This window comes from Ischnura elegans, chromosome 2, assembly GCF_921293095.1.
Source record: "Ischnura elegans chromosome 2, ioIscEleg1.1, whole genome shotgun sequence".
Taxonomy (NCBI): Eukaryota; Metazoa; Arthropoda; class Insecta; order Odonata; family Coenagrionidae; genus Ischnura; species Ischnura elegans.
Window position 1 is genome coordinate 147,046,295 of NC_060247.1, and position 26,320 is coordinate 147,072,614.

Sequence of the window (26,320 nt, forward strand, 5' to 3'; positions counted from 1 at the left end):
ATAATATTTGCGAGACAAAAATGAAAATTTGTTCCAGTGCAAACAACTAAGATTAATCGAGGAAATTAATTATGAATTGTTAACATGATCAGGTAGTTTGGGAGAAGATATTTTGTGAGAACAGAAATTTTTAAGTTGTCGTCATCTCCTAGCAAAGGAGACAGAATACATTTTCCGTCTTCCATGAATGATATAACATAGTATCGCCAGAAATGGTTCATCAATTATATCACCTGTTAAACATTTTCACCATGCAATACACGATCGATTTTAACCCTTTTACTGCAGCAGCCTATTTCAGGTGGGATGTACGAAGACTGCCAAGGCTATTTTCCGGAATTAGCAACATTTCAGGTTTAAAAATTTCTCAGCTACTTAATATTATTTAATACTTCTAGATTTTTTCCCAATTCCTAAGATATATTTATATCTTATAACCATAGATAGATTAAGGGGGTTTACTTAAATTACAGCCCATAAAAAGGCCACAATCACAAAAAAAGTGAAATAATTTGGACAGTTTTCGCTCAACCAGCAAGGACTGATATATCAGCCCGTTGGCAGTAAAAGGGTTAAATAAATTTTTCAAATTGTTATCTAGGAAATGTTTAAATGTTTGTTCAGAAATACCCCCCCCACCACCTTACCATCTTCCCCCTACCCCCCACCTTATCAAACATCTATTTACGCTAGGTCTTTTTGTATCACCCCTTGCGAAATATGGAATCAATAGGGTAGTTACCTTCGTCTAACGAAACGAAAGGCATTGATTGTGATTCGTTACCCACCATTAGTGTATTCATAATATACAAATTATTTGGTTTGAGAAATTCCAGTTTAGACGAATGGCAATGGTAAATTTTAACCTCATTTGAAAAAGGCCAGGTTGGTGCCCATACGATTCCACTCCACGTGACGTCACAGGGACCTAGTTTCTATACGAGTAGATAGGAGTTTTACATCGTCCGAGATTACCAATGCATGCATGAGGCACAGAGCTCAGGGAGACATGTCTAACTAATCACCTATTAAAATTGCCTGAGGTCAGAAAGTTTTCTTCGTTTGACAGGGTATTAATAATCCTTATTTAAGCCAAGCGCTACCTGCTAGCAGGGTACTCTGCTACCTGCTAGCAGCCTGCATTGTATCAGCACACATACCCTCGCCCCAAGGTAACCTCACACGGCAACAGTGGGAACCTGAATGAGGTCACACTGGCTTTTCCTGACATTCGTACCTAGCAGTCACATTTTTGCACGCTTGAGAATTTTCACTTTTCATTTAAATTTAGGTATTCCTCATATGGAAACTTAACCACGTCTTATCAGATCCCTCTGAGTACCACGCCGAGAAACTCGAGCCTAAATTCGAAGGTCCGTACTGTGTCACGAGGAAAGTGTCCCCAACAATTTACCGGCTCGAATCTCTACGTGAAAAGAAGGAATGTACCGTGTACATCGAAGACCTCCGACCCGTTTCGCTAAAGTATTGGTTTTTTTTCAGAAGGGATGTAACGGGTAAAGTGCGCCTTTCATGGCCCCACTTGATTCGGGGCTGGCGCACAACGCAATGCAAGACCCGGAGGAGGAGAGGGAGCTGGTCAGCGACGTGTAGGCAGTCTGTCACGAGGAGCCGCGGGCAGTGGGTCGTGCTGAGCTGGAGAGCGTGGTCGAGGCCTGGCCGCGTGTGCTTTTGTGATAGAAATTGAAATTGTGATAGTGTACCTTAGGCAATTAAACCTTTTTTTTTTTGTTACAAATTCAAAAGGAAATACTATGAAACATTGCTACACATATGACGAACGGTTGTGTGATGCCTTTTCTCATTGGGCTAAACTTCAGGGTGTTTATAATACGTATGTTTACCTTGTAATCTCTAGTTTTTTTTCGGAGTGGAATCCATCATGATTGCATGAATCGTTAGAAATTTACTCTGTAATTAAAGGATCCACATTTGAGATTGTAAGAGTTGTGACTAAAAATCGTGAACATGAAGACGAGAAGCTCGTAGTTTGGTAAGGATGAGCCTGTAAAAGAGAGGCGCTAACTTCTTTACCAGAGCATGTTGTCAGCAGCAATACCGATAGTCCCTCAATCATAATGAAACTTGGGTCAACGGAGATCATCTCGGACAAAGAAGGGGGACGGAACGACACCTCTATGGGTCATTCCATGTCAGTTCACCCAGGCATGGCACCCACCGACTCGGATTTCAATGAAATTTTTGTCACTAGCTGCTATCACCTATTTAATGACTCATGCAAAATAGTTCCTCTCTCACTCTCATAGTTTGCAAGATATGAGGAGTTGAAGTTTGAGATGTTTGCTCAGAAGTGGCGAGTGGCTAGTGGGAGTCAAATTCCAGAGTGCAGGGCACAGGGTAAAAATTCATAACTCAGAATCCACTTAATGTGTTTGAATGAAATTTTGACCCCTTGTCTATCCAAGTACATTGCTTCCATAGTAATGTCTTTTATTCCCCTTGCGTTGTTATGTTAGCCAAAATGATGTCAACAGTTGTTAATTAACCGATTTCTTAAGCTCAAAAACATTACTTCATATTTTCAGAATTATCACCAAAAGGCAGAGCAGTTAACTCATCCAATTTTTTTTTAATTGAAGGTTAATATGTGCTCCAATAAACTGTGAAATAAAAATGGTGGTGTTTTGACTGCCACCATGAGTATTTCAGGTTTTACTTTTTTTTCTGCCCCCGTGAGAGGGATTTTGGACACGTACTGTAAGATAATAAGTATAAGTGTATCCATACCTTCATGAGGATATATTTGAAATATTGGTCAGTAAATCTAAGACCAAACATGTAGTCTAGTGAATGTGGCTCTTGTTCATACAATTGTTTTTAATAACAATACTTGGCTTGTGGCAGCTGAGGGGAAAAGAGTCCAAATGGCTCAGAAATGTGAAATGATGCTTTTTTCCTGGAATTTACCCATTTTTCAAGTGTTTAGTTTATGGAAAAATTGGTATCAACATACATAAGACTCTTACTGTGCATTAGAGGATAAATGGAAATACTAATTTAATTAAAATTATTTAAATAATACACTTCAGTGTGTTTAAGGCATCTCCTGAACATCTCTGGAGGTTCTGACGGGCAACTAAACGCTTAACAGTACCACCAATTCCATCACATGGGGATTTTCCATATAGGTGCATAAATTTCACTTTCACATCATTTCTTCCTCGTGTTTAGAAATCACTAATCCAAAAAACCAGTGGTCATCATAAGCAAATGCAATGTACAAGTTTGTTAAGATCTGTGAAAAAGTGATTAAATGAGTCCCGCTGAACTGGAGTTGTACAAAGTTAGCCTCACTTTCACAAAAGAAGTACGGTCTTCCAGACCCTTGGTGATGGAAGAGCTGGCAGAACAAATGGTATTACTTAAAGATATGCAGCAGGTTGTCCCCAATATCCAAATTCCTTGATGGCAACTGGAGTATTAAATTTCTATTTCACTGGGAGAGATAATGCTGACATTATGTGCCCTTCTCCCCTGCCTCACATATGATTGTATAACATGACAAACTTGAGAAGGTAATACAATCCCCCCTATTCAGCCTCACTTTCCAGTGTTATTCCATCTCCCCAAGGAATAAGAGAATTAAGTGCAACCTCTACATTAGGAAGAATAAAATGTTTCAATTATCACAGTGAGGGCATGATAAATCAAAATAGATTCTAGGGTACCACTTTTAGTCTTCTGCCAAGTCTTCTTGTGTGAAGATGCTCCATGGGTGTCCAAGTTTATTCTGTGTGTACGATCAGTGTATATTTACCAGTACATTAATTGTGTGTGCTATGAGTTAGGCAAAGCTGCTCATCGTGAACTTCGACATTAAAAAAGGTTAGTGTCTCCACTATGCTTCAAAATGAGCAAATTGTTGAACTGTGCAGCATTGGAAAAGTAACTGCATCTGATTGCAACACCAGTGGTGCAACTGAACAAAATTGAGATCATGAGTATACTTCAAAAACAGCTGTTATCTCTCAGAAGTGGTGTACCCGGGGAAGTCCTATCCAATGTCTGCAAACATCACAGAATATACTATTTGAAAAAGTATTAAACCTACCAAATATATTGTCTTGATCCTTTTAAGAGCCACAAGAAGAAAATATCAAAATCACAGAGAAATGCAAGTCTTGAATTTGCAGGAAAGGCCTGTAAAATCCCAACTCTTCGGAAATTAGTGCCAGGAATGAAAATATGCCAGCCATGTAGGGAGGAGGAAAAGAAACACTCCAGGTTTGGAAATGAGCTTTCTGATGTTGAAGCAGTAGATAAAGACAGCAATGATAGTATTTTGAATTTTCAAACAACAGTATCCCAAGAAAAATCAACTGAGCTACTTAACAGAACGCTGCAAGATATAGAGGAGTCACCTTTAAAATTTCATGGCATATCATCTCACAGAAGGTCAACCTACGCTAAAAGGAAAGTAGAGTCAGCATGCAGTAATTTTAAAAGGAAAGTTAAAAGAGTTCTTGATAAAGAATTATCTCCAGAAAAGGATGACCCAAAACTCCCAAAAGGACTACTTCAGAAAGTTCATGATATGGATGTGCTCATAGACTTAATCAAACAAAAAGTTGACACATCAAGCACTCATCAAGGAAAGGTACATCTGTTATCATTGGTACCAACTTCATGGAGCAGGAAGAAAGTAATGGAAGAGTTTCATGTGAGTGAGTACACTGCCTGCCAAGCAAGAGAACTTTTCAGAGACAATGGAAAATTAGCTGCACCTGAATTGAGAAAAGGGAAGGCAAAAATAAAACATTACAATTAGTTAGGACTTTCTATGAAAGTGATGAGTACTCCAGAATGATGCCTGGAAAGAAATATTCCATTAGTATCTCCAAAAATGTGCATGATCAGAAGAGATTATTACTTGCTAACTTGAAGGAATTGTATTCCACTTTTAAATTGGACTTCCCCAGAATTAAAATTGGCTTTTCTAAATTCTGCAACCTAGGTCCAAAATGGTTTGTGGTAGCAGGATCTCCTGGAACGCATTCAGTGTGTGTTTGCACAATTCATTAAAATGTCAACCTACTGCTTAATGCCTGTAATATAGAGGAAACAAGCCAGGACCTAATAGGTTATTTTGTGCGCTCTAGAAATAATAGGGACTGTATACTGCGACATTGCTCTAAGAGTCCTTCACGTGAAAAATTGAAAAGCTTACTGCTGAAAAAGTTTGAACAATGTGACCCCAGAGATGAAATTTCATACAGTCAGTGGGTTTCCAGGGACAGATATCAACTGGTGAACTTCACTGCGACATTTGATGAGTACCGATTAACTTTAATTGAAAGAGTGGAAAAACTGGTGCCCCATTCATTTATTACGAAGGTACAGGCAAACTACCTTAAGCAAATGAAAGAAAATCTTGGACCCCATGTAGCAGCTGTTCTCTACTGTCCTCTTGTTCTTTTTCAGTGAGACCTACTCATATGTTATCCAGGATGAGGCACAAGGGTATCACTGGACAAGTGATAGTTGTACGGTACACCCTGTTGTGATTTATACTCAAGATCACCTTACTAAACAGCTTATTATTTCCAGTTTATGCATCTTGTCAGATGATTTGGAGCATGATGTAGCTTTTGTTTATGAAACCCAAAGAATAATATTGTGCTTTGCTAAGGAAAAAATTACTTTAGTCAAAAAATTGAGTTACTTTAGTGATGGTTGTGCAGGACGGTACAAGAACTGCAAAAAATTTCTCAATACATATTTGCACGCATTACCAGGATTTCTCCTTAATGGCATCATGGACATTCTTTGCTACAAGCCATCGAAAATCCCCATGTGATGGAATTGGTGGTACTGTTAAGCGTTTAGTTGCCCGTCAGAACCTCCAGAGATGTTCAGGAGATGCCTTAAACACACTGAAGTGTATTATTTAAATAATTTTAATTAAATTAGTATTTCCATTTATCCTCTAATGCACAGTAAGAGTCTTATGTATGTTGATACCAATTTTTCCATAAACTAAACACTTGAAAAATGGGTAAATTCCAGGAAAAAAGCATCATTTCACATTTCTGAGCCATTTGGACTCTTTTCCCCTCAGCTGCCACAAGCCAAGTATTGTTATTAAAAACAATTGTATGAACAAGAGCCACATTCACTAGACTACATGTTTGGTCTTAGATTTACTGACCAATATTTCAAATATATCCTCATGAAGGTATGGATACACTTATACTTATTATCTTACAGTACGTGTCCAAAATCCCTCTCAAGGGGGCAGAAAAAAAGTAAAACCTGAAATACTCATGGTGGCAGTCAAAACACCACCATTTTTATTTCACAGTTTATTGGAGCACATATTAACCTTCAATTAAAAAAAAATTGGATGAGTTAACTGCTCTGCCTTTTGGTGATAATTCTGAAAATATGAAGTAATGTTTTTGAGCTTAAGAAATCGGTTAATTAACAACTGTTGACATCATTTTGGCTAACATAACAACGCAAGGGGAATAAAAGACATTACTATGGAAGCAATGTACTTGGATAGACAAGGGGTCAAAATTTCATTCAAACACATTAAGTGGATTCTGAGTTATGAATTTTTACCCTGTGCCCTGCACTCTGGAATTTGACTCCCACTAGCCACTCGCCACTTCTGAGCAAACATCTCAAACTTCAACTCCTCATATCTTGCAAACTATGAGAGTGAGAGAGGAACTATTTTGCACGAGTCATTAAATAGGTGATAGCAGCTAGTGACAAAAATTTCATTACAATCCAAGTCGGTGGGTGTCATTTTGAAAATTTCTGGGTGATTTGACATGGAACGACACCTCTATCCTTTTTGTACCTCATTAACTATGTTGTATTTTACATGTAACATGACATTAGCTTTCACTCACAAGGAGAAGTCGCCAAAGTGATGTTCAGGATCTGGATGCGGATGTTATTTTCTAAAACTATATAGGTAAGGTAGAAAAAGTGTCACGGCTTTCTCCCACATAGGCCCGGGTTCGAGAGATATGCGCATGTAAATATTTCGCGCAGCATCAGGTCCCTTGAGTAAGCACTCCCACTCAACTACGGCCGTGGCGGTGCGGTGTAGGGCATTGGTCCTGTAAGCTGTATTTGGTGTCCTGGGTTCGAGACCCATCGCCGGCAATATTTTTTCTCTCTTCCAATTTTTGAAATCACTGTTACATTTTACCCCAATTCGTTTTAATTAGTTACTTTGCGATTTTTTAAGTTTAATATCAATTTATGGATTTTAAACAAAACTCCGAATTGTGCCTTACCACGCGAATAAGAGGACGTATATAAATACTTACGCGTGAATTTCCGGGGAATTTAATCATCCTCGCCCTAGCCATTGCTCCCATAGCCTCTTCGTATATTCGTAATCTCAAGTCTTTCTTATCAACAAATAAACACCATCGCCTATCCTCACATTCAGTTACTGACCCTAGCTAGTTTTCTCTTCCATCCATCCAGCACAATGATCCTTCTTTCCAGCAACCTACCCAAGCCGTTCTCGAGGCCTTCTTTGTTTACCTTTCGCACCCGTTTTCACACAATTGGGCCTCGGCGCCTCATTCAGGGATTATCGAGGGTCAGTTGTGGACGCAGGGTTGTTGGGACGGAAGTCTTTGAAGGACGCTTGAAGGCAGGTCATAAGGGACGTATGGTGAGTGGAAGGACATTTTGTTGTAAACATCGAGATTCGTTGGAAAGACAGTGGGTGGGCGGTTAGAAATCTAATGGAGGGAATGCCTGGTGGAAATGAAATTTTGAATAAAAAACGTTTAAGCTGGAAAATACTGGTGCTTCAGGAACGTAAAAAACGACAATTTTTCTACCTTACCTATATAGTTTTAGAAAATAACATCCACATCCAGATCCTGAACATCACTTTGGCGACTTCTCCTTGTCAGTAGGTTTTCGTAGGTTTTTTACGCCCCCCTTCTGGTGTGGGCGTTTTCCTGCCCTGGGTTGTTTCGCTGAAGGATATTACAGTAGACTCTCGTTAATACGAACAACGTTATTACGAAGTTCTCGTTATTACGAAGCAACTCGTTGGTCCCGACGAAAAGGCCTATACAAGCTATAGTAAAAGAAACGTTATTACGAAATTTTCGTTTTTACGAAATTACGAACCTCAATCCCGGTCCCAGCGATTACAAAATGAACTTTATTACGAAGTTCCACACATAAGCAACGGTATTTTGGTGGAAATTCACTACGATAAGTTTTTATAATCGCGCTGCGTTTAATTTCTTCTCGTGTTCTGTGCTCAAGAGCGTCAGTTATGATTCTTTATTCAGTTTATACTCTACATTATATAGTAAGCTTCATTCCTGTGGAGTCATTGTGACCCTCTTAACCGCTCGTAAATTGGACGTATAGTCTTCTTACGCACATTCTATTTACGAATTTTCAGAGGTACGAGCATTCAAAATTGTCAAATTTCGGGATTTAGCACATACGTGTAATGCAGTGTTGCATTCGGAAGGATAACAGCACTTCTCGATTCCTTGCATACAGTCCGGCCGGCGAGATTTGTCCGATGACGGCACAATAAAAGGGGCAGATAACCCTGGGCCAGCACGGTTTACAGCCAATCGCTGTCCCCCAAACGCACCTAATACACCCTTGCCTAGTCATACAACGTCAAATTCATAAGGAGCATTGAAATAAGCCTGATCCACCCAAACACCTAGACCATTCTTCCTATCATCGGACCACTCTCGGCGGCCGGACTGTAGGTTTATCAACTTAGGAACAAGGTTTAGGGACGCATCTAGTTCGTATATCGGACTGACTGCGTTCGGGAAGATATCAACCCACAGATTGCATCATACTGCATTCTTCTATCGAGAAACTGAAACGTATTTTCCTATTTATATATATTTTCACGTAATATAAACTCGTTTATTATATACTGTTTTTTTTCGACGATTCCGTAAAAAAAACGTTATTACGAACCTCCGGTTTTTCGGTCCCGTGAACTTCGTAATAACGAGAGTCTACTGTACACCCTTATCCTCATGTTTTCTCCCACACACAGAAATCTTTTTAACACAAAAATTTCACACATACTTTTTTATCTTTTTTTGACATTTCACAAATAGTGTCTATTGTGTATCTTTTGTACTGTTAAGGTTTATATACCATTTTTTATATGTTTGCATTGACGCTATCGAGGGGTAAGGCGGAAGAGGGGACTTTGTAGTCTCAATCTCGTCCGAATAAAGGCAAATACTTATTATTATTATTATTATTCTTCTCTCACCCAACGAACAGCGTTCAGTGCATCTTTGCGTGGTGGTTGAGCGTGCTCTTCTGCGAGAAGCGCTTGTGGCACGCGCCACATGCAAAGGGCCTCTCCCCCGTCTGCACCCACATGAGAGTGTGCAGGCGCCGCAGGATCTCGTTTGGGGTTGATATCCGTGATGCTGTTTCCCACCCATGGGTGGCGGCGATGGCAAGGATCCTAGTACGGTTGTACCCAATATTCCTCTTAGTGGTCGAAAGATTCGGCCGTTCTGACCCCAATGTGAGTAAGAGATGGTGCTGGTGAGCTTCGGGGAGTCCTTGTTGTTTGCCAGGAGCGTAAGCAGCCCTAGAACCTCCTGGTCTGCAGGTGTGGGCAGCATTCCGGGCGCGGTGGCCGGGAGAAGCTGTCGAAAGCCTTGTTCCAGGGACAGGGCCTGGGAAGCTGGCTGCGATGCCAGAGGCTGTGACCCAAGGTATTGCGATGGTTCTAGTGTGGAAGGCAGCAATGGTTTTGTAACGATAGGAGAAACATCGGCGTAAAAATTTAAATGTCATGCTGAGCGAACAGAAACTACATGACAGAAATAATGAATTCTTAAGGCCGCTTTACACGGGGCATGGAATTGCACCGGTTAGAGGTGCATTAATTTCTAAAATGGCGTGGAATTGCACGAATGCATGAACGAAATTAGAACAGGGGCTATTCTGCCATCTCGCATCCACGCATTCTCGCATGTGTTCTAGCAATTCACTGCTTTACACGACACAATTTTGATTGCGCCTTCGGACGTATGTCAGATTGCACAATTCCATGTACCGTGTAAAACGGCTTTTAGAATAGTAAAAGAAGAGATTTCTTATTATTGTCAAGCCTATAATTTTTCCAGCGCCCTTGAAAGAGTTCTGATGCCCTGAAATATTATAATCACCTGGAAAGCATCAACAATCTCGATTACAACATCAAAATATTACCCCAAAAGCCATCCCAATGGCCGAGGGTGAAATCAATTTATTCAGGCTGTGTAACTGATTAAATTTGTATAGTAAAACCTCTTTACATCGTAATGGACGGGACCAAAATTTTGGCAATTTGATGTATGGAGGTTCACTATAGAGAGGTTTTAGTGGTAGGCACCAATTTTTCATATCCTTGGGAAATGAAAGGTGCTACTGTCTATTAAACCATTATATTAATATATTTAAACATATAGGTATGCATAAGTGAACATATATTTACAATTTAATGATTACACAAAGGTATAACTAAATTGTTGAAGAGGCCTTTTTAGAAAATAAATTAGTTAATGGGTGTGCTTAAAATTTTTTTCTAACTCTCTCGAAATAATGTTTTCAATTCCACGAGCACTTTTTAATGTCATTTTCACTGTAAATAAATCACTAGCTGTTTTCGTTAATGCCTTTTTACTTAAGAATTAATTCCCTGGTGTAAGGGTTGTAATTTACTAATTGTGTTCGGAGGAAAGAACAATAGTTTTATATTTCTAAACATAATTTCTTCATCCTTGTATTTAACTGCCTGAGTTTTTTTTATTTGTGCAGCCTAGCCAGTTTCTTCTGTTTTTCCTCGGTTGTTTGAAATAGATGTGAGGGTGAATGATGGTATTCCAAAGGTCACTGCCTTCTGCCTGTCCTCGTAGGTGGCTAGGAAAATTGCTAATTATGTGGCAATGTCAAGCAGTCGCCTTCTTTTTTTTCTTGAATCCATCATCATCCTATGATTAATTACGTAATTTTCATATTTTATGGCAATTAATTGAAAATACTCCTTATTATATCTTTTAGAATTGATTTATCATTCTTATAACATGTGACTTGTTAAAGATTATAAAAAAATAAATAAACACGTGACTATGGCAAAAAATAGACAAAAAATTGAGCGTAATTTTGAAAATTTTGTTGAATTCCCTCTCTCCAAAATACAATGCACGGAGCGTTCCGAAGAAAAACTCTGTTGAGGGCACACAGAAACGCTTGGTCTGCGAAAGGACGTGATTTCCAGTGGCCCGAGTCTTGAAATTTTCGTTACTCACCGAACACAAATCGACGTTTTCGTTATCATCGGTAACTTCGTTAGCCTCATAGCGAATTTCGGCATCAACGAATCGCGGAGCAAGTCCTTAATTTTTTCGTTAACAGTACAGCGAGTAATGCCTCATTCACATTACGATAGTCCGAGCCGTCGTCCTGACGATAGTTGACCAAACTAGCCGTGTGAATGCAAGTTCTGACTATAGTAGACGTAGTTCCGAACGTTGCCACTTTACGATGGTTAGGCGCTGGGAGACCGGAAACGGAAGCGACAACAGAGAGACGAAAAGCTCGTGAAGCTCCCATTTCGAATCATGGAATTGACGCAGCAGGGACGCATCTGGGGCGAAGAGGAAGTAGTTGCCCTGATTAATATATATTCTGAGGAAGAAATTCAAAACAAGTAAATGAAGTATATTTTTTCTTAATAATTATATACAGTATGTACTTGTATGAGTTAATCTGGAGTAGAACTTAAAGGAAATCAGCGTGTTCGGCCATGCACATGGCGTAAAGTATTGATTGTCCGAATATTGTGATCCCACAGCTATGGTAATGTGATTAAGTTAGATTGAGTTACTTAAAGGTTAATAAGGTCATAATATGTATTAAATCATCTTCGAAGTATGAAATTTAAAAGGCCGACCTTTGAAGAACATTGCCATGCTTCCGCTCGACGGTGTGTGTTGATATGGTCCGTAAAGCTATTGTTAAAGTGTAGAAGCTGGCTTGAATATTGTTTTCAGGAAGAGAGCATTTATGTGCCATTAATATTTTCCAGGAATTGATCAATTAAATCCGAAACGACTACCTTTGGAAAGCAAATGACGATGATAGTTTAATTAAGATTTCTTCCATTTATTCTCGTTTAAATTTGGCATTGGCTAAGTGTGTGAATGAATTTATGCATACGTTTATGCAGTTATGGATAATTTGTGCGTAGGAAATCGTGTGTGATATTATGATATGCTCCTCCATTGTGAAACATTGTTTCCATAGATTATTTTAAGATATATGTTTCCATAGATATTTTCAAGTTGTAGACATTTTCTCGTAATTGAACTAGTCAAAATAGTGTCGGTTGCAGGAGCTATTATTATTTAATATCCTTTGATACGTGTGCAATAGATAACCGACAGTCACTTATTGTAACTTCTTTTCTTACGTATTCATTTTTTGGTCGGCGCAGTGCTTTTTGGTTTGTTTACTTTTAAATATCGTTATAGCTATCACTAGTGATCCGAAGTTAAAGATTAATGGTAGTTATTTGGAAGGCCAAATTTAATGAACATTCGGAGTAAGTAATGTTCAAAGTGGCTGGGTTTTAACGTTATGAATCGCTCTGATTCATTCGGTTTTCCCCGCTATTCTTCCTTATTAAAATTAAATTTGTTCACTGTATATTTTAGTTGTATTTTTATAAGCTTATTTCTATGCCTATTTTGTTAAATTTTGGCTACATTTAATTTCAAGAATAACTACTGACAGTAACTGCAAATATTTAATGCATGAGGTGGGGTCGCCAAAAAAAGATGAATGTTATTATTATCACACTCTTCACTTTACAAGATGTTTTGATGGTATCTTTATCACTCTCTTAGAGTGAAGAACCACCAAAGAAAGCATGGGGTGGTGTGGCAGCTCCTTGCTGAGAGGATGGCAGCAGGAGGGTACCCCAGGACAGCCTCTCAAGTGAGGGATAAATTAAATAATCTAAGGAAGAGGTATTTGGAGCTGAAGAGGTCCCTGAGGTCTGGAGATTCTCCACCGGAGTGGAGGCATTGGGAGGCCCTGCATATGCTGTATTCCAGCTCTCCAGCAGGGACTCCCGAAGCATTGGTGGATTCCCTGGTGTCTTCGTGAGTATCAGTAGTTACTTTTCCTTTGCATAGTTCATGCATCGGTGACTGCCCTGATATAAATGTTTACCTGTTTATGGTTTTGAAAAAAACGTGATGCATTCAAACATCAATCATTTAGTGGGGCAGTATCTGTCACTCTTGCGAAGGATTTCATTCCCTGGATTGTTTTATTCCTCAAACCAGATCTTTGTGTACTTGTTTCATTCGCAAATTTAAAGAAGTCGTCCCATTACTCATCTTTCAACTCGTAACACCTAATTTTGAGTAGCTTGTTTTGGATTTTGGTGTGACGTAATACAAGCAATAATAAGCAGCAGAGGTGGAGTGAGGTAATTGTTGACGGCGCGGGAGGAAGTGAAAAGTCGGAAGTCGGATTGTGATTGTTATGGCGGACGGGTGTTCCCTTGCTCCCGAGTTTGTATTATCAATAAAATATTTGTAAGTGAAGTGAAACTAAGAGAAATTAATTAAAACGTTACAAGCTTGTATTTTGAGGGAAACATCTTCATTTGTGGCGGTATTAAATTCCAGAGTCTGTATCATTGCAAATCACAAATGACAATCGAATCTAGGATCATGTGTGTATTGACCCTCTTTGTAAATCATCCATTTAACTTATGACAAATAGCTAATATTGAGGAACCACAATTGTACTTTGTGAAACACCACGGACACTGAATAAAACGGACAGAGGTTTCCACTTTCTCAGACTCTAAGGTCCTGATAATAACTGAGAAAGTGGAAATGTCAGTTTTAATAAGTCTGTAGAATTTTTTATTGCGAATTCATTTATGTAATCACCATGTCAACATTTTTGTTAGTGCTAATAATCATCTATTTCATGATAGGGAGGTAGCAACAAATGAGGAAGGCACCGGGAGTCCAAGGATGACCTCAGGGACCTCTGCCAGAGGAATGAGGAAGAGACGGCGGAGAGACCCAGCGGAGGCACTGTGGGCAACCCGGGAGGATATCCGAGCAGCTTTGGCGAGGATGGAAGAAAGGGAGGAGAGGGCATTGGTGTGCCTTGAGCAAACCGCGGAAGCTGTGAGGAGAGGATCTTTCGTTGTTCCACACCCTTACCCCAGCCCCCCTATATCACTGCCCCCTTCAAGCCCCTCTGTCTCCATGCCTCTTCCCTCCCCCTCTGTCTCCATGCCTCTTTCCTCCCCCTCTGTCTCCATGCCTCTTCCCTCCCCCTCTGTCTCCATGCCTCTTTCCTCCCCCTCTGTCTCCATGCCTCTTCCCTTCCCCTCTGTCTCCATGCCTCTTTCCTCCCCCTCTGTCTCCATGCCTCTTTCCTCCCCCTCTGTCTCCATGCCTCTTTCCTCCCCCTCTGTCTCCATGCCTCTTTCCTCCCCCCCTGTCTCACTGCTCACCAATCCTCAGCCCTCTACCTCTCAGCCTTCTTCCAGACTCTCCCCCCAAAATCTCCTTTCCCTTCTTTCCCAGGATTCTCACACCACCCTATTGGTGAAATTGCCTGATGGTACTTTTAAATCTTTTATGATAAATAAAAAACATGAATAAGAAATATTTGAAAAAAAATTTATTGCAACTGTTCTGCCAGCAGCAGCCGCTTCTCTACCCCATCAAGGTAAACGTCACCATGATTTTCAAACCCTGGTTGAGGGAACTGGTCATTTGCCTCCTCTATCCATTCAGGCCAAACAGGTTCGTTATTGGCCTCACAAATATTGTGGAGTATGCAGCATGTATTCACTATTGATACAAGCTTTCCAACCTCCACGTCGGCAGCTTTCAGGAGGACCCGCCATCTGCCCTTCAGCCGCCCGAATGCATTCTCGACGACCATGCGAGCTCTTGATAACCTGAAGATGGTGAAAGGGCAATGATATTATTGATTACACTCAGATATATTGTTTTCACTAATAGCATTTGGAAGTTATAGCAAAGAATGGGACATTACTTATATTTTCCATTTGGAAATTGTTACTTACCTATAGTTAAAAAGTTCTTCACATGGTCGCCGAGGCTGCTGAAAGGGCTTCAACATATGTTGCCCCAGGGGAAAGGCCCCATCACCAACCAAATGGTAATGATTGGGTATTTCCCCTGAGGTTAACTTTCTCCATAGTGCACTGGCACGCAGGACTCCAGCATCATTCACCCTCCCCGGGTATCCAACGCTGACGTAGGTAAATCTGAGGAAAAAATTACAGGTTACAACAGTGCTGAGCAAAGAAATCGATTGTTTTTTCCAAAAGCGTTAAGATATTTACAATACCTGTATGCACTATCGACGACAGCCAGCAAAATGATGGAGTGCCATCCCTTATAATTATAGTAGTCCCCCCCCTCGTGGGAGGGGGTCTTAATGGGGATATGGCACCCATCCACGGCCCCGATGACTCCTGGGAAGTCCCATCTATATTGAAATTGGTTTGCAGTGGCCCTCATATCCTCCTCCGTCGCCGGGAACCGAATTCTGGGGTGGTACTCCAGGCGGACGGCGGCACAAAATTCTTCTACGATCGCCGACACCGTAGACCGTCCCACGCCGAAAGTCATGCCCACCACCCCATAATCCGACCCCGACTTGAGGAAGTAGAGGGCTATGGCCACCTTCTTCCTCACCGGGATAGCCTCCCTCATCTGTGTGTCCTGCCTGGCCAAAGTTTCCCCCAAGTCTCTGCATATTATACTGAAATTTTCCCTGCATAGCCGAAAAGTTTTCTGAAAAACATCCTCTGGCCAGGCAGGCACATCTCTCTCCCAAAAACCTTGGGCGCGCACAAACCTCCACGCCCTTCTCGCAGCCCTCCGCCGCATTCGCATTACCAGCGCCTCATCTATATCGATCATCCTCGCAAGGAGGTGAAGCCGTCTGTTACGGATATCGATGTACCTTCGGTATCCGGCCATCAACTGAAGAATAAGGGCGTCCATATTTCTTTGGTCTCAACCACGGCAACCTACAAGATCAGAATAACATATTTTTTCAGAGATACATGTACTTCCCCCTCCTTATGAAATACGCTTTCGCGCATGTAATACCTTAAATACGCGTTGAAATTTAAAATGATGCCTAAAATACACTATGAAATATATGTAATAATTTCTTAAATACATAGTGATATCGGAAACTTACTTAAATCAACCGCTTTGTTTACCGCGAGTCACTTGTTTCCTTTGGTTTCAAGGTTTCAACACTGGAGGGCAGCACAGGTTCGACCATCGTTGTGTGAATGCACGATAGTTCCGACGACGGCTCGGACGATCGTAATGTGAACGAGGCATAATCTTCGTTTCGTTATTCCCGCTGGTGCTGCAGCGACGTCTGTGGCTTTGTACCAAACTAAAACAAATGACTGCTCTAACGCAATCGTACCCCAACCCACCGTTACTGATGGTTACTATGGATTCTTACAGTGTTTATTTTTCCTTTGGAGCGACTAGTGCAGCTTAGGAGCGGATTTTTGTAATCATACATTGTAATAAAAATATAATGGAGAGTGTAGGTAAGAAAAGAATGAGCAAAGTCTTCGAGAAGCAGCAGGAGCTAATGCTTGAACTTTATACGAGGCATAAAACTATTTTAACCGGAAAGCTTGGCCCTAAGGTAACAAGCAAATCTAAACAGAAATGCTGGGAAACTATCGCACAGCAATTAAATGCAGCAGGCCAGGGTTCAGCGAAGGACGAGGAGAAGTGGAAGAAGGTAATGTTTTGCTGATTATGACTGAACTAAATCTTGGAAAATGTAAACATTATTGAAAAACTTCAGTCCAGAAGTAAGTAATGCCGTTGAAGTGAAATAACTTGAACTGTAATCATTTAGATGAAATTAATTGGATGTCTTTGGAAAAAGGTGTTTATTTATTCGGTTCCTCTCTTCGTAATTCATGCTCCTTGTTCTAACGTTCTCATCAAGTCTGTTAACTGCTTTTGAATTCAGAATAGTTTTGCGCGTTATAATTCATGTATCAATGGTTAGCTAAAAGTGCTTGCAACATTGATTTTGAGACAGACATGGGCAGACTGGAGAAGCTCAGTTAAAGCAAAAGCGTTGCGTCTCCAGAAATATCATAAAGAGACAGGTGGGGGAGGCATGTCAAAGGAAAATTTAAGCCCATTGGAGGAAAGACTTTTAGAAACTGTTGGAAAAGTTTGTACCTACCGAGATCCAGGTTGTAAGGAATCGCTTGTGGAGGTATTTTTGATAAACTTCAGTATATTTGAGCTAAGTATGTATGATTATTTTGATTCCTTAGTATTTGTTAACATTACGGAATTTCCATTTTAAAAGGAGGAGATTTCAGTTGATAATGAGGAGGTCCTGTCAGCCATAGGTTTGTAAAAAGCTGTCACCTATTCATAGTTTGTAGCATATTTGGATATAGGGCCTCATTAATATATTTTATTACTGGTAGGGCAAGTGCTCATGGACTTTGGATGTAGTAGTAGCTTTGAAGATAATACCAATGCAGGTGTGTACTGGAAAATGACAATTTTCCAAACTCAAATACATACAATATGATTCTTGGTTTTCTTATAAACAAGCAGTGAGAAAAGGTGCAATGCACACTTAAGGAATGATAAAAGAGTTTTAAATAAATAACTTGTGCTAAGAGATATGCTCTGGTGTGATCAATGCCAATTGATGGAAATTAAAATGATTGTATTACACAGTAAGAGAACCCTCCTCGCCCTTGGAAGAGATAGTGCCTCCACCCTCTCCATTTTTGTCAAGACAGATATCTCCTCATTCTTCCCCAATTAATAGGAATTTTGTGAAAGAGAAGAGAAAACTCAAAGGTATAAAACTAAGAGTGTTTCATAGGTATAATTGAAGTACCTGGTGAACCATGGTGAATTGATAACTACCACATTAATGCTTATATTAATTACTTTAATTTCATTTGTTGAATCTTTCCTTCCTGATTAACAGGCAAGAACATTTCTCCTTATGAAAGAACGACGGAAAGGCTTTCTCAGATAGAGGAAGAGAAATTGAAATTTAAAAAAGAGATTGAAGGAAAAATGTTAAACGTTCTTAATCAAATTTTAAAATCTTTAAATGACCTCCAACAAACTGAAAGTAGAAAAGCAGCTGCAGCTGAGAAGCAAGCTGATGCTTTTGAAAAGATTTCAGAATGCCTACAAAATTATTTAATAAAAAAGTAATTTGAACCTATGTTACATCTATGGCATCAGATTTGTTTGAAATATTTTAAATAATAATAATAAATATCAATATTTAATTGCCAAAGGATCAGAAAGCAATGAGTGCATTGATTCAGATGTATGGTTTTTAGAAAATAGTAAAAGCATCACCAGCAATATCATTATGTTTACGATGGGTAAAAATGGGAATGGTCAATTCTGCCATCAGCATTTTAGTAGAGGTGCTAAAGAAATGCACTACCATTAGTCATTGAAGTCATTGATTTAGATGCATGTAGAGGTAGAAGTACATGGTACACTTAGGGGCAATGTTTGGATGAATACAAAAAGACTTAAGAATTTACAAGTTTTCATAGTAATCCTATTTTGAGAGGAGAAATACCTTCACTTTATCCATGAAAGCCTTATCAGTTGGGAAATCTTTATTTTAAAGGGAATTTTATAGTAAAGTTGCAGCCCCATACGTTGAGGCCCTATAGGTGATTTCCTAGTTCATACAAATGGTTGGTGCAGATCATTTTGTTTTCAGTTGGAGTACTGGTGAACATCTGAGTTGAAGTAATATTCGTTCATGTTTTTTTGTGTAAAGAATGTTTAAATTATGCTCACTCAAGAAAGGGTAAAATTTTTAACTTCTTGAATGGTAATGTCTGCATGGGCTGTTGTTATTGGCATGAGGTATAATTCAAACAACCTTCTTTTGAATATTGAACAATTTCAAGACAGAGGAAGTTCACCAAAAGATTATATGTACTATATGATGCATGGGAGTGGAACAAGCCTTAGTAAATGTTATAGAGAATGTCAGTTGACTCCGTTTAGCGGATGGATCTAATGAGGAAGCAGATGAAGCTAAATTTGTTGACCAAAAACAAATATGGGTATCCCATGAAACATTTGAGTCTATGTGCATCCTTAAATATTTGGCTGAATTATCTTGAGGAATATGCGTGCCATTAATTATTATAATTACACATTGCTGCAGGTAGACTATTGCCTGGTGGCAGCATTAGATGTACATGAATAACAAATGTGTACATCCAAAGTTTCTATCTTTCTAATACAAAGTTTAGAAACAGAATTGACACCCATGATAAAAATAATCCACTAATTCTAATCTCACACTACTAAGAATAACATTGCAAAGTTGTGCCAATGAACCAATTTCAAACAATCCATTAAATACATTAATTCTAATATAATAGGTACCACTAAAAAATGAGCATTAACCCAATTTCACACTCTCCCTTTTAAACAACTATGTAATTAGTCAATAAGTGATGACACTTCTTCCTAAAAAATGTATGGGGATAGGGAAATGCCCCTCTTAGGCTTTTGTATATTTCTGAAATACATTGTGTGACTTCACAATGTTCAGTTTAAGGGAGTTCTTAAGCCATCAGCGATTCACTGACAGTTAAACCATCGGTGATGAGAGATTGAAGACTGAAGAAAAAACAATGAATTTAGTGTCATCTGAATGCAGAGTTGGATAAATACCAGCTATTTTAGGGATAGTATGTGGTATTATAATCAGGTAAGTCATTTAAACCTAAAGGTTGATTAAATCATACACTCATTTTTGGTGCCACTTGCTCCGAAGGAGAAATTGTTTATTCACAACTGGATGTTTTACTGCATCAACAGTACAGAATTCATCGATTTTCATACAGGAGATTAATTACAAAATAACTGGTGAATTACAAAACGAGTGATGATGTAGATCGGCATGGTTGACTATTTTCTAAGGATAATAAATACCATTCAGTTTAACTAAATTAGGAAAACCGAGCTCTAATAATTTGGCGACGAATTCTTAGGGCTTCATTATGAGCATGATGCTCAATATCTTCCCTTGCATAACCTGCAGCTCTATTTGCCGGAGGAAGCTGTATATTATCATCTTCCAAGTTATACCTCTTGCACATGTTGTGTATAACAACACAAGTGTTAACGATTAATGAAGCTCTCTCAGGGGAATAATGTAGTCCTCTCTCAGATAGCAAGCATCGAAACCTACTCTTGAGGACACCGTTGCATCTTTCAATGCAGTTTCTTGCAGCAGCATGTGCCTCTGTATACCTGTTCTCTGGGGTTCCTGGTATTGCATTTAATACTGGTGTCATCAGCCAAGGCTGAAGAGGGTAACCACTATCCCCTGGGATGAAAACAAAGTATTTCATTTTGGTATTTAGCACTTCTTTATAAAACCGACAGAATGGGTGCTTACTCAATTTGATGATTAATACATTCTTGTCAACTTGAAAAGTAAACTGTAGCATACCTATAAGCCATCTATCTAGGGTTCCTACAGAATGAGCATTTTCCAATGCCCTGTATATGTTTGAGCTCCTTCAAATGAAGGAATCATGTGTTCCCCCAGGGTATCTTGCGTTAACATTTAAAATGTTTAAATCATAGTCACATATCTGATTTTAAAGGGAAACAAGCAAGAAATAGTAGGTAATTATCTACATAGGCTGTTTAACCAATATTCATGCTACATATGTATATTACCAGCTGAACATTTATGGAATGATAACCATGCCTATTAACGTAAAGGTGTTCAGGATATACTTCATCATTTACATGGGGAGCCTTGATCTTCACGTGCGTGCAATCAATTGCACCGAGAATACCGGGGAAATTCTTTTCCTCCAAAAATCTGCAATTTAGACTTAGTTAGATTTAGTTAGGAATATCATCAATAATTATGTCCAACGTTGAATACCGTATAAGCTTGTGTAAGAGGCGCACACGTGTAAGAGGCGCACCCCTATTTTGAGGAAGGAAGCTACAGTAAACTCTTGATTTTACGAAGCAGGATTTTACGAAGTTTTCGATTATACGAAGTGATATTGCGGTCCCGGTGAAAAGCCTATGCTAAATACATGGCGCTATTCGATTATACGAAATTTTTTGAATTTACGAACCTCGGCTCGGTCCCTAGGAGCAAATGGCATTCGTTTATACGAACTACGGCGAAAAATTTGTCAACAAAACTAGTTACGCCGGCGTAAGTAGCTAAAAAATCAGCGCTTCCAACTGTGGTCCATCAAAAGTGCGAAATCGTAAATGATAATGCAACTTTGGAGAGAAATGGGTCGCCAAAAACCTCACTGTGGGAATTTAGGGGGAGTAGGAGTTCAGTTAAAATATCGCGGCTGACATTATGCCCCTATTTACGTGCCTCTTCGTAAACATAGCATCGACAATAATTCGTAGTTTAACATGTCAGGAAGGTCGCGCGGAGTATTTCGTACACCCCTAATTAACCCGTTGCACTGCTGTGAACGTACTTCGAAGACTACTTGACTACTTTTCGCCGAAGCACTTCGAAGGGTCCCTAATCCGGGACCCTTTCCTCGACGAGCTCACCCTCGCTGGCCCCTGAAACTGGGCTATTTTTAATGCATTACCTGACGCAACCCTGGGTTTCAAAGGGCAAAGGTGCCATTGGGGGAAAAAGAGTAAAGTGCGTGTTACTGTGGGGCTGTGCGTCAACCAAACGGGCACGGACAAAATAAGCCCGTTGTCATTGGGAAATTTGAAAGGCCACGGTGCTTAAAACATGTAAAATTGGAAGCCCTCCCCGTTTTTTACCATGCAAATAAAAACAGCTGGATGACCCGAGAAATTTTCCAGCAAACGGTTATACGTCTACAGAGAAAAATTGCTGGAGAGAACAGCAAAATTGTTTTAATAATGGATAATGCCACCGTTCATAAATACGTGGAAGATCTAAAATTGGCTAATGTTCGAGTCCTCTTTTTACCCCCGAACTCGACTAGCAAGTCCCAGCCCTTGGACCAAGGCATTATCCAGGATTTTAAAGTCCTATACCGGAAGAAGCTTGAGCGGTATTACTTGCGATGGATCGCGGTATGTATACATTCATCTATTTTGCTCATGTGCGTTTGGATATCGATTTAGATATTTTTATTCATGATTATCATTCTTTCAAATCTATTTGCTACTTTTATAAATGGGAACAGAAATTAATAACATCCCGAAATGGACGTTGATACATGCAATCCGCGCCATAATATCTTTTCGTGTATATATTGGCCTTTGTGAATGAACAACTTAAATGTCTTAAGTACTGGGCTCTATTTACCGCCAATTTATATTTCAGGCTTCTCGTAATGAAGACGCACTTCCAAGTCTAACCATGAACTTTCTTCTCACGCGCTTCCCCGTTCTCCCATGCTGGGGTTCTGTCTTTCCAAAGCCGTCCCTTCCCTCCTGCCGCCTTTGGCTGATCTTGCTGACACTCACTTTACGCAACCCAAACCCCTCCTTCCCCAGCATTTCCCATTCACTCCCTCCCTAAGGAGACTGTGCTTATGTGCGTCGCAAAAAAATACGGCCCCCAAAAGTAGACTGAGGCAGAGCTGAAGGCCATTTCCCCACCCTTCTTTGTCCTGCCCCCTTCACCAGTCCTTGTGCTGACCACACTTCTTCCCTCAGGCAATCCCCATCCCACTCTTATTCACCCCACCCACTGGGAACGTTCCCCGATTGTGGAGAAGGGCATGGTTCATCTTTACCTGCAACGGGGGGAAGTTATTAACCGGAGAGAGGCGGAAGAAGTATCTTCCACTATCGGGAAAATGGTGCCGCGCTTATAATTGTCTCTCTTCTTCTCAGCTGACTTTTCAATTGAAATTAATTTCTTTGCTCTTTCCACACTATATTTATTTACGATTATGGCGCGACTATTTTTTAGTGCAAAAACTAAGAAAATCTTTTCTCTATGTCAATGATCCTTTGCCTAACTTTCAATACGGCGGAGAAAGGAACACGAAAACTAAATGAGGTGACGGTACAGGTTTTTGCGTGTCATTTTTTGGGAATTCACGCTAGCGAACCAATACTTAACCACGTTGAGAAATGATAAAACGTCTCTTGTAGGAAAACAATCAATGTGGATAATAACGTTTCTATCTATATTTCTCCGATACTGTAAGATGTTTCTCCTGTCGTTTTCCGGTTGGAACCTTGCTCCTGTCGGCATAAAAGGAGAGAAACATACTATATGAACAGGTCACCTCACACCCGGTATGAAGAATACAGTCCTGATGAAGAATTAAGTCTTTTATGGCAACGTCTGCGAAGATGATGGAACACATAGTAGTCGGACGGAGAACTCAAACAGAATTTACTTCAAATATTCGCCAGAAGATAATCACATATCCTACGTTATTTATGATCGTAATTGAGTCTCAGTGAAAATAGAGCACATTTTGCTGAAAATACGAAGTAACTCGAAATATTAACTTACGAAGGTTATTTTGGAAACGGGCTAAGACCCTTGTTTTTCTTTTTTTCTCGTCACTGAGAGATAGAGGGCGACATAAATGGCGGTTAGGCCGGCTGCCGCTAAAATTCCGTGGGTGTCAGAAACAAATATCTATCTTTTGCATACCTAATAGTAGCTATTGGCTCCTAACCACAAATTTATTACTGTTAATTCTTATAATAAACATTGCAACTCATTATTTGATTACGTTTTCTAAACTGGTCGGGAATTTCTTTAGCGATCGTTGATGTTGAAGTATGAACAAGAAATGGGAAATTTATGGTGGTATAATTATTTAACGATTTTTCACATCATACATCGATAACAAAAAGCCTTTTCTATGAATTATACCGAGAATAACCACCGAAAACATTTAAATAAGACCACTAAAGACAAAAAACGGCGGAAGAAACAAAAGCGAACATTTTTTTCGTGACTTATGAAAAAGGTTTGAATTTACGAAACTCGATTTTACGAAGTGCCAATTTTCCGGTCCCACTGACTTCGTAAAATCAAGAGTTTACTGTATAAAGAAAAAAAAATTTTACGGTATTTTTTTATCCTATCGTGCGAAGTTGCAGATGTATGCCTGGAATTTCGACAGTTATCGAAATTTCCTCTTTCAGTACTATTTGAAAGAGGAAATTTTGATAACTGCGGCGATAATAGGGGCATAAGAGGGAGTAGAAAGAGTTCCAATCCTCTCTTCGCATACATCATCGCTCTACGTTGCTTGTCCTACTCACGAACAATTTCGTTTAAAAGCTCTCTCAGGAGTATTACAATAGAATTACAGCCGTGGAAAATTTTAAAGCAAAACACGACAGACACACAGCATGAACCTTCCCAAGAGATAGGACAACAATCGGGGCAATCTCAGCGCCTTAGGAAAATAACCACGTCGTAGATTTAAGGCCCCTTGCGCACACACCGATTTTGGACGGCCGGTAAAATATCGGCCGTCCACATTCCAATAGTGAACAATGGGAGAGCATTGGAGCTTGCGCACGTACCGAACACGCGCCGGTACCGGCTAAATGCCGGTTAGCTGCCGGCCATTGTCACTGTGGATCGCCGTCGCCGGCTCAAAACATAGCAACTCATCCTTTGACCGGTAAAAATCCGGCGTGTGTGCAAGCATCGCTTCGCCGGTAAAATATCGGCCGATATTTTACCGGCCGTCCAAATTCGGTGTGTGTGCAAGGGGCCGTTTTTTTTCCTTTCCGGGACTCCATAGGAAAATAGGAAATTATCAAGTTACAGGGGATCAATGGAAACGCGTTTCATCCCTACCCCATCTCACCAACTGACCTTTTTCGGTCTACCAGGTTCAATTCTCCGAGTTTCTGGAGGTCAAAAGCTAGGTGAGTCACCTTCTGAGCTCGAGAATATATCTCAATAAATTTCAGCAATTGTATGACACGCACGAGGTTATAAAAAGAATTAGACCTAAGGCGACGTATATCTGACAGCATTTAAGTTTTTTGAGCTCTAATTGATTGACACAAAGATTTATAGCTAAAACAAGGCTACTAATATTCAACTTAGTCCTAACGGCACAATTTCGGAAGAAACAAGCGTAGCATAAGCGCATTCAAACAAGACGAGATGGACTGGAAACTTCAGGCAACGCAAACTGCGTATATGACATTGCTGTGCCTTCGCCTCTTCACTTTAAAGGCAACGACGTCACACGCAAGATCGGACATGTTCTTCCCTTGCTCCTTCGCTCATAGCCTCGTAGCTTGAAATATGGAGCGCGCTCCTTCCCCTCGACCTCTCCTCCAGCGCTAGTCCAACAATGAACACACTCGTTCGAATTTTTTAAACCGCAGGTTTTGACACCAATATAATTTTCAGTTGCAAAAATCCTCATATTAGCGTCTGAAGATAATTTTTGAAAGATCAGGAGCTCAGCGTAATGGAAATTGCTCGGCAAGACAGATGTTGGCGAATCAGGTATGTCCTTCAAAACTCTGCGTTTCTATACGTTTGATAAGCGATTACTATATGCAGTATAAATGCCGCGGGATATAAATGACTTGTGGCAGTAAATTTAGCGCGCGCTCCGGAGCGAATCACCCCGCGCGATCTTTTCAATTTTCACCTCTGGGGTGCCGACGTGACGGCGCGATGCTTACAAGAAATTCAAACAGGAGCATTTTAAAAATACGTCACTAAGGGAGAAACTCCCCTACCTGCCGCTTGATTTTGACCCAGGGTTTCATATGACTGACTCACGCTGTAAACCAAGGCCCCTCAGTTCCCCTTGGACTTGCGACCGGGTAGGGGAGGGGGGAAGATGAGAAGTTTGTGTAAGAGGCGCACCCCCATTTTCGGCTGCAATGTTTGGGAAAAAAGGTGCGCCTCTTACACGCGCTTATACGGTACTCATTCAACCTGGAATATATCTTAATGAAATAATTTGTTTACCGTGCTTTTATCCTTCTCTGCTTATCAATATTAATTGGGAATGCAACCCATTTGTGAAGTAAATGTTCATTCACCATATCAGTTATATCCTTAATTATTCGACTTACAGTCTTTTGGCTTACATTCAAAAATAAATTTAATCCAACTGGCCTTTGATAGCTGCCACAGGCAAAAAAATGCAATGCTGTAACAACCTGCATTCAAGAAAAATAGGTTTTTTTATCGTAGTTTCCATAGTAAGAGAAACGTAGTA

At 40.0% G+C, this 26,320-nt stretch overlaps 4 protein-coding genes across 8 annotated transcripts in view; 2 read left to right on the forward strand and 2 right to left on the reverse strand.

The window, feature by feature from the left end:
* Positions 1 to 26,320, reverse strand: part of LOC124154758 (Golgi reassembly-stacking protein 1-like) — a 112,140-nt gene that overhangs the window by 12,717 nt on the left and 73,103 nt on the right. Inside the window, exons 7-9 of one of the 5 annotated variants that reach the window (XR_006864014.1) lie at positions 26,068 to 26,261; positions 20,850 to 20,997; positions 19,912 to 20,761 (exon numbers count right to left, since the gene is read on the reverse strand). The gene's annotated coding sequence lies outside the window, so the exon portion shown is untranslated. Of the gene's footprint in view, positions 1 to 9,289; positions 9,761 to 19,911; positions 20,998 to 26,009; positions 26,262 to 26,320 lie in introns of those variants that run through there. The other 4 variants (XR_006864012.1, XR_006864011.1, XR_006864013.1 and 1 more) reach the window with 4 other exon arrangements.
* LOC124153310 (WAS/WASL-interacting protein family member 3-like) lies at positions 11,568 to 14,671 on the forward strand. The gene is made up of 4 exons (XM_046526406.1): positions 11,568 to 11,725; positions 12,924 to 13,181; positions 14,033 to 14,495; positions 14,600 to 14,671. Exons 1-4 carry the CDS (start codon positions 11,637 to 11,639, stop codon positions 14,669 to 14,671), a joined length of 882 nt encoding a protein of 293 aa, XP_046382362.1. The 5' UTR covers positions 11,568 to 11,636.
* Positions 14,719 to 16,306, reverse strand: LOC124154756 (putative nuclease HARBI1). The gene is made up of 3 exons (XM_046528657.1): positions 15,433 to 16,306; positions 15,146 to 15,349; positions 14,719 to 15,016 (listed from the first exon to the last, which is right to left on the reverse strand). The coding sequence occupies exons 1-3, from the start codon at positions 16,092 to 16,094 to the stop codon at positions 14,734 to 14,736; spliced, it is 1,149 nt and encodes a 382-aa protein (XP_046384613.1). The 5' UTR covers positions 16,095 to 16,306; the 3' UTR covers positions 14,719 to 14,733.
* Positions 16,558 to 18,413, forward strand: LOC124154757. The gene is made up of 5 exons (XM_046528658.1): positions 16,558 to 17,358; positions 17,455 to 17,497; positions 17,579 to 17,635; positions 17,838 to 17,963; positions 18,097 to 18,413. Exons 1-5 carry the CDS (start codon positions 17,257 to 17,259, stop codon positions 18,330 to 18,332), a joined length of 564 nt encoding a protein of 187 aa, XP_046384614.1. The 5' UTR covers positions 16,558 to 17,256; the 3' UTR covers positions 18,333 to 18,413.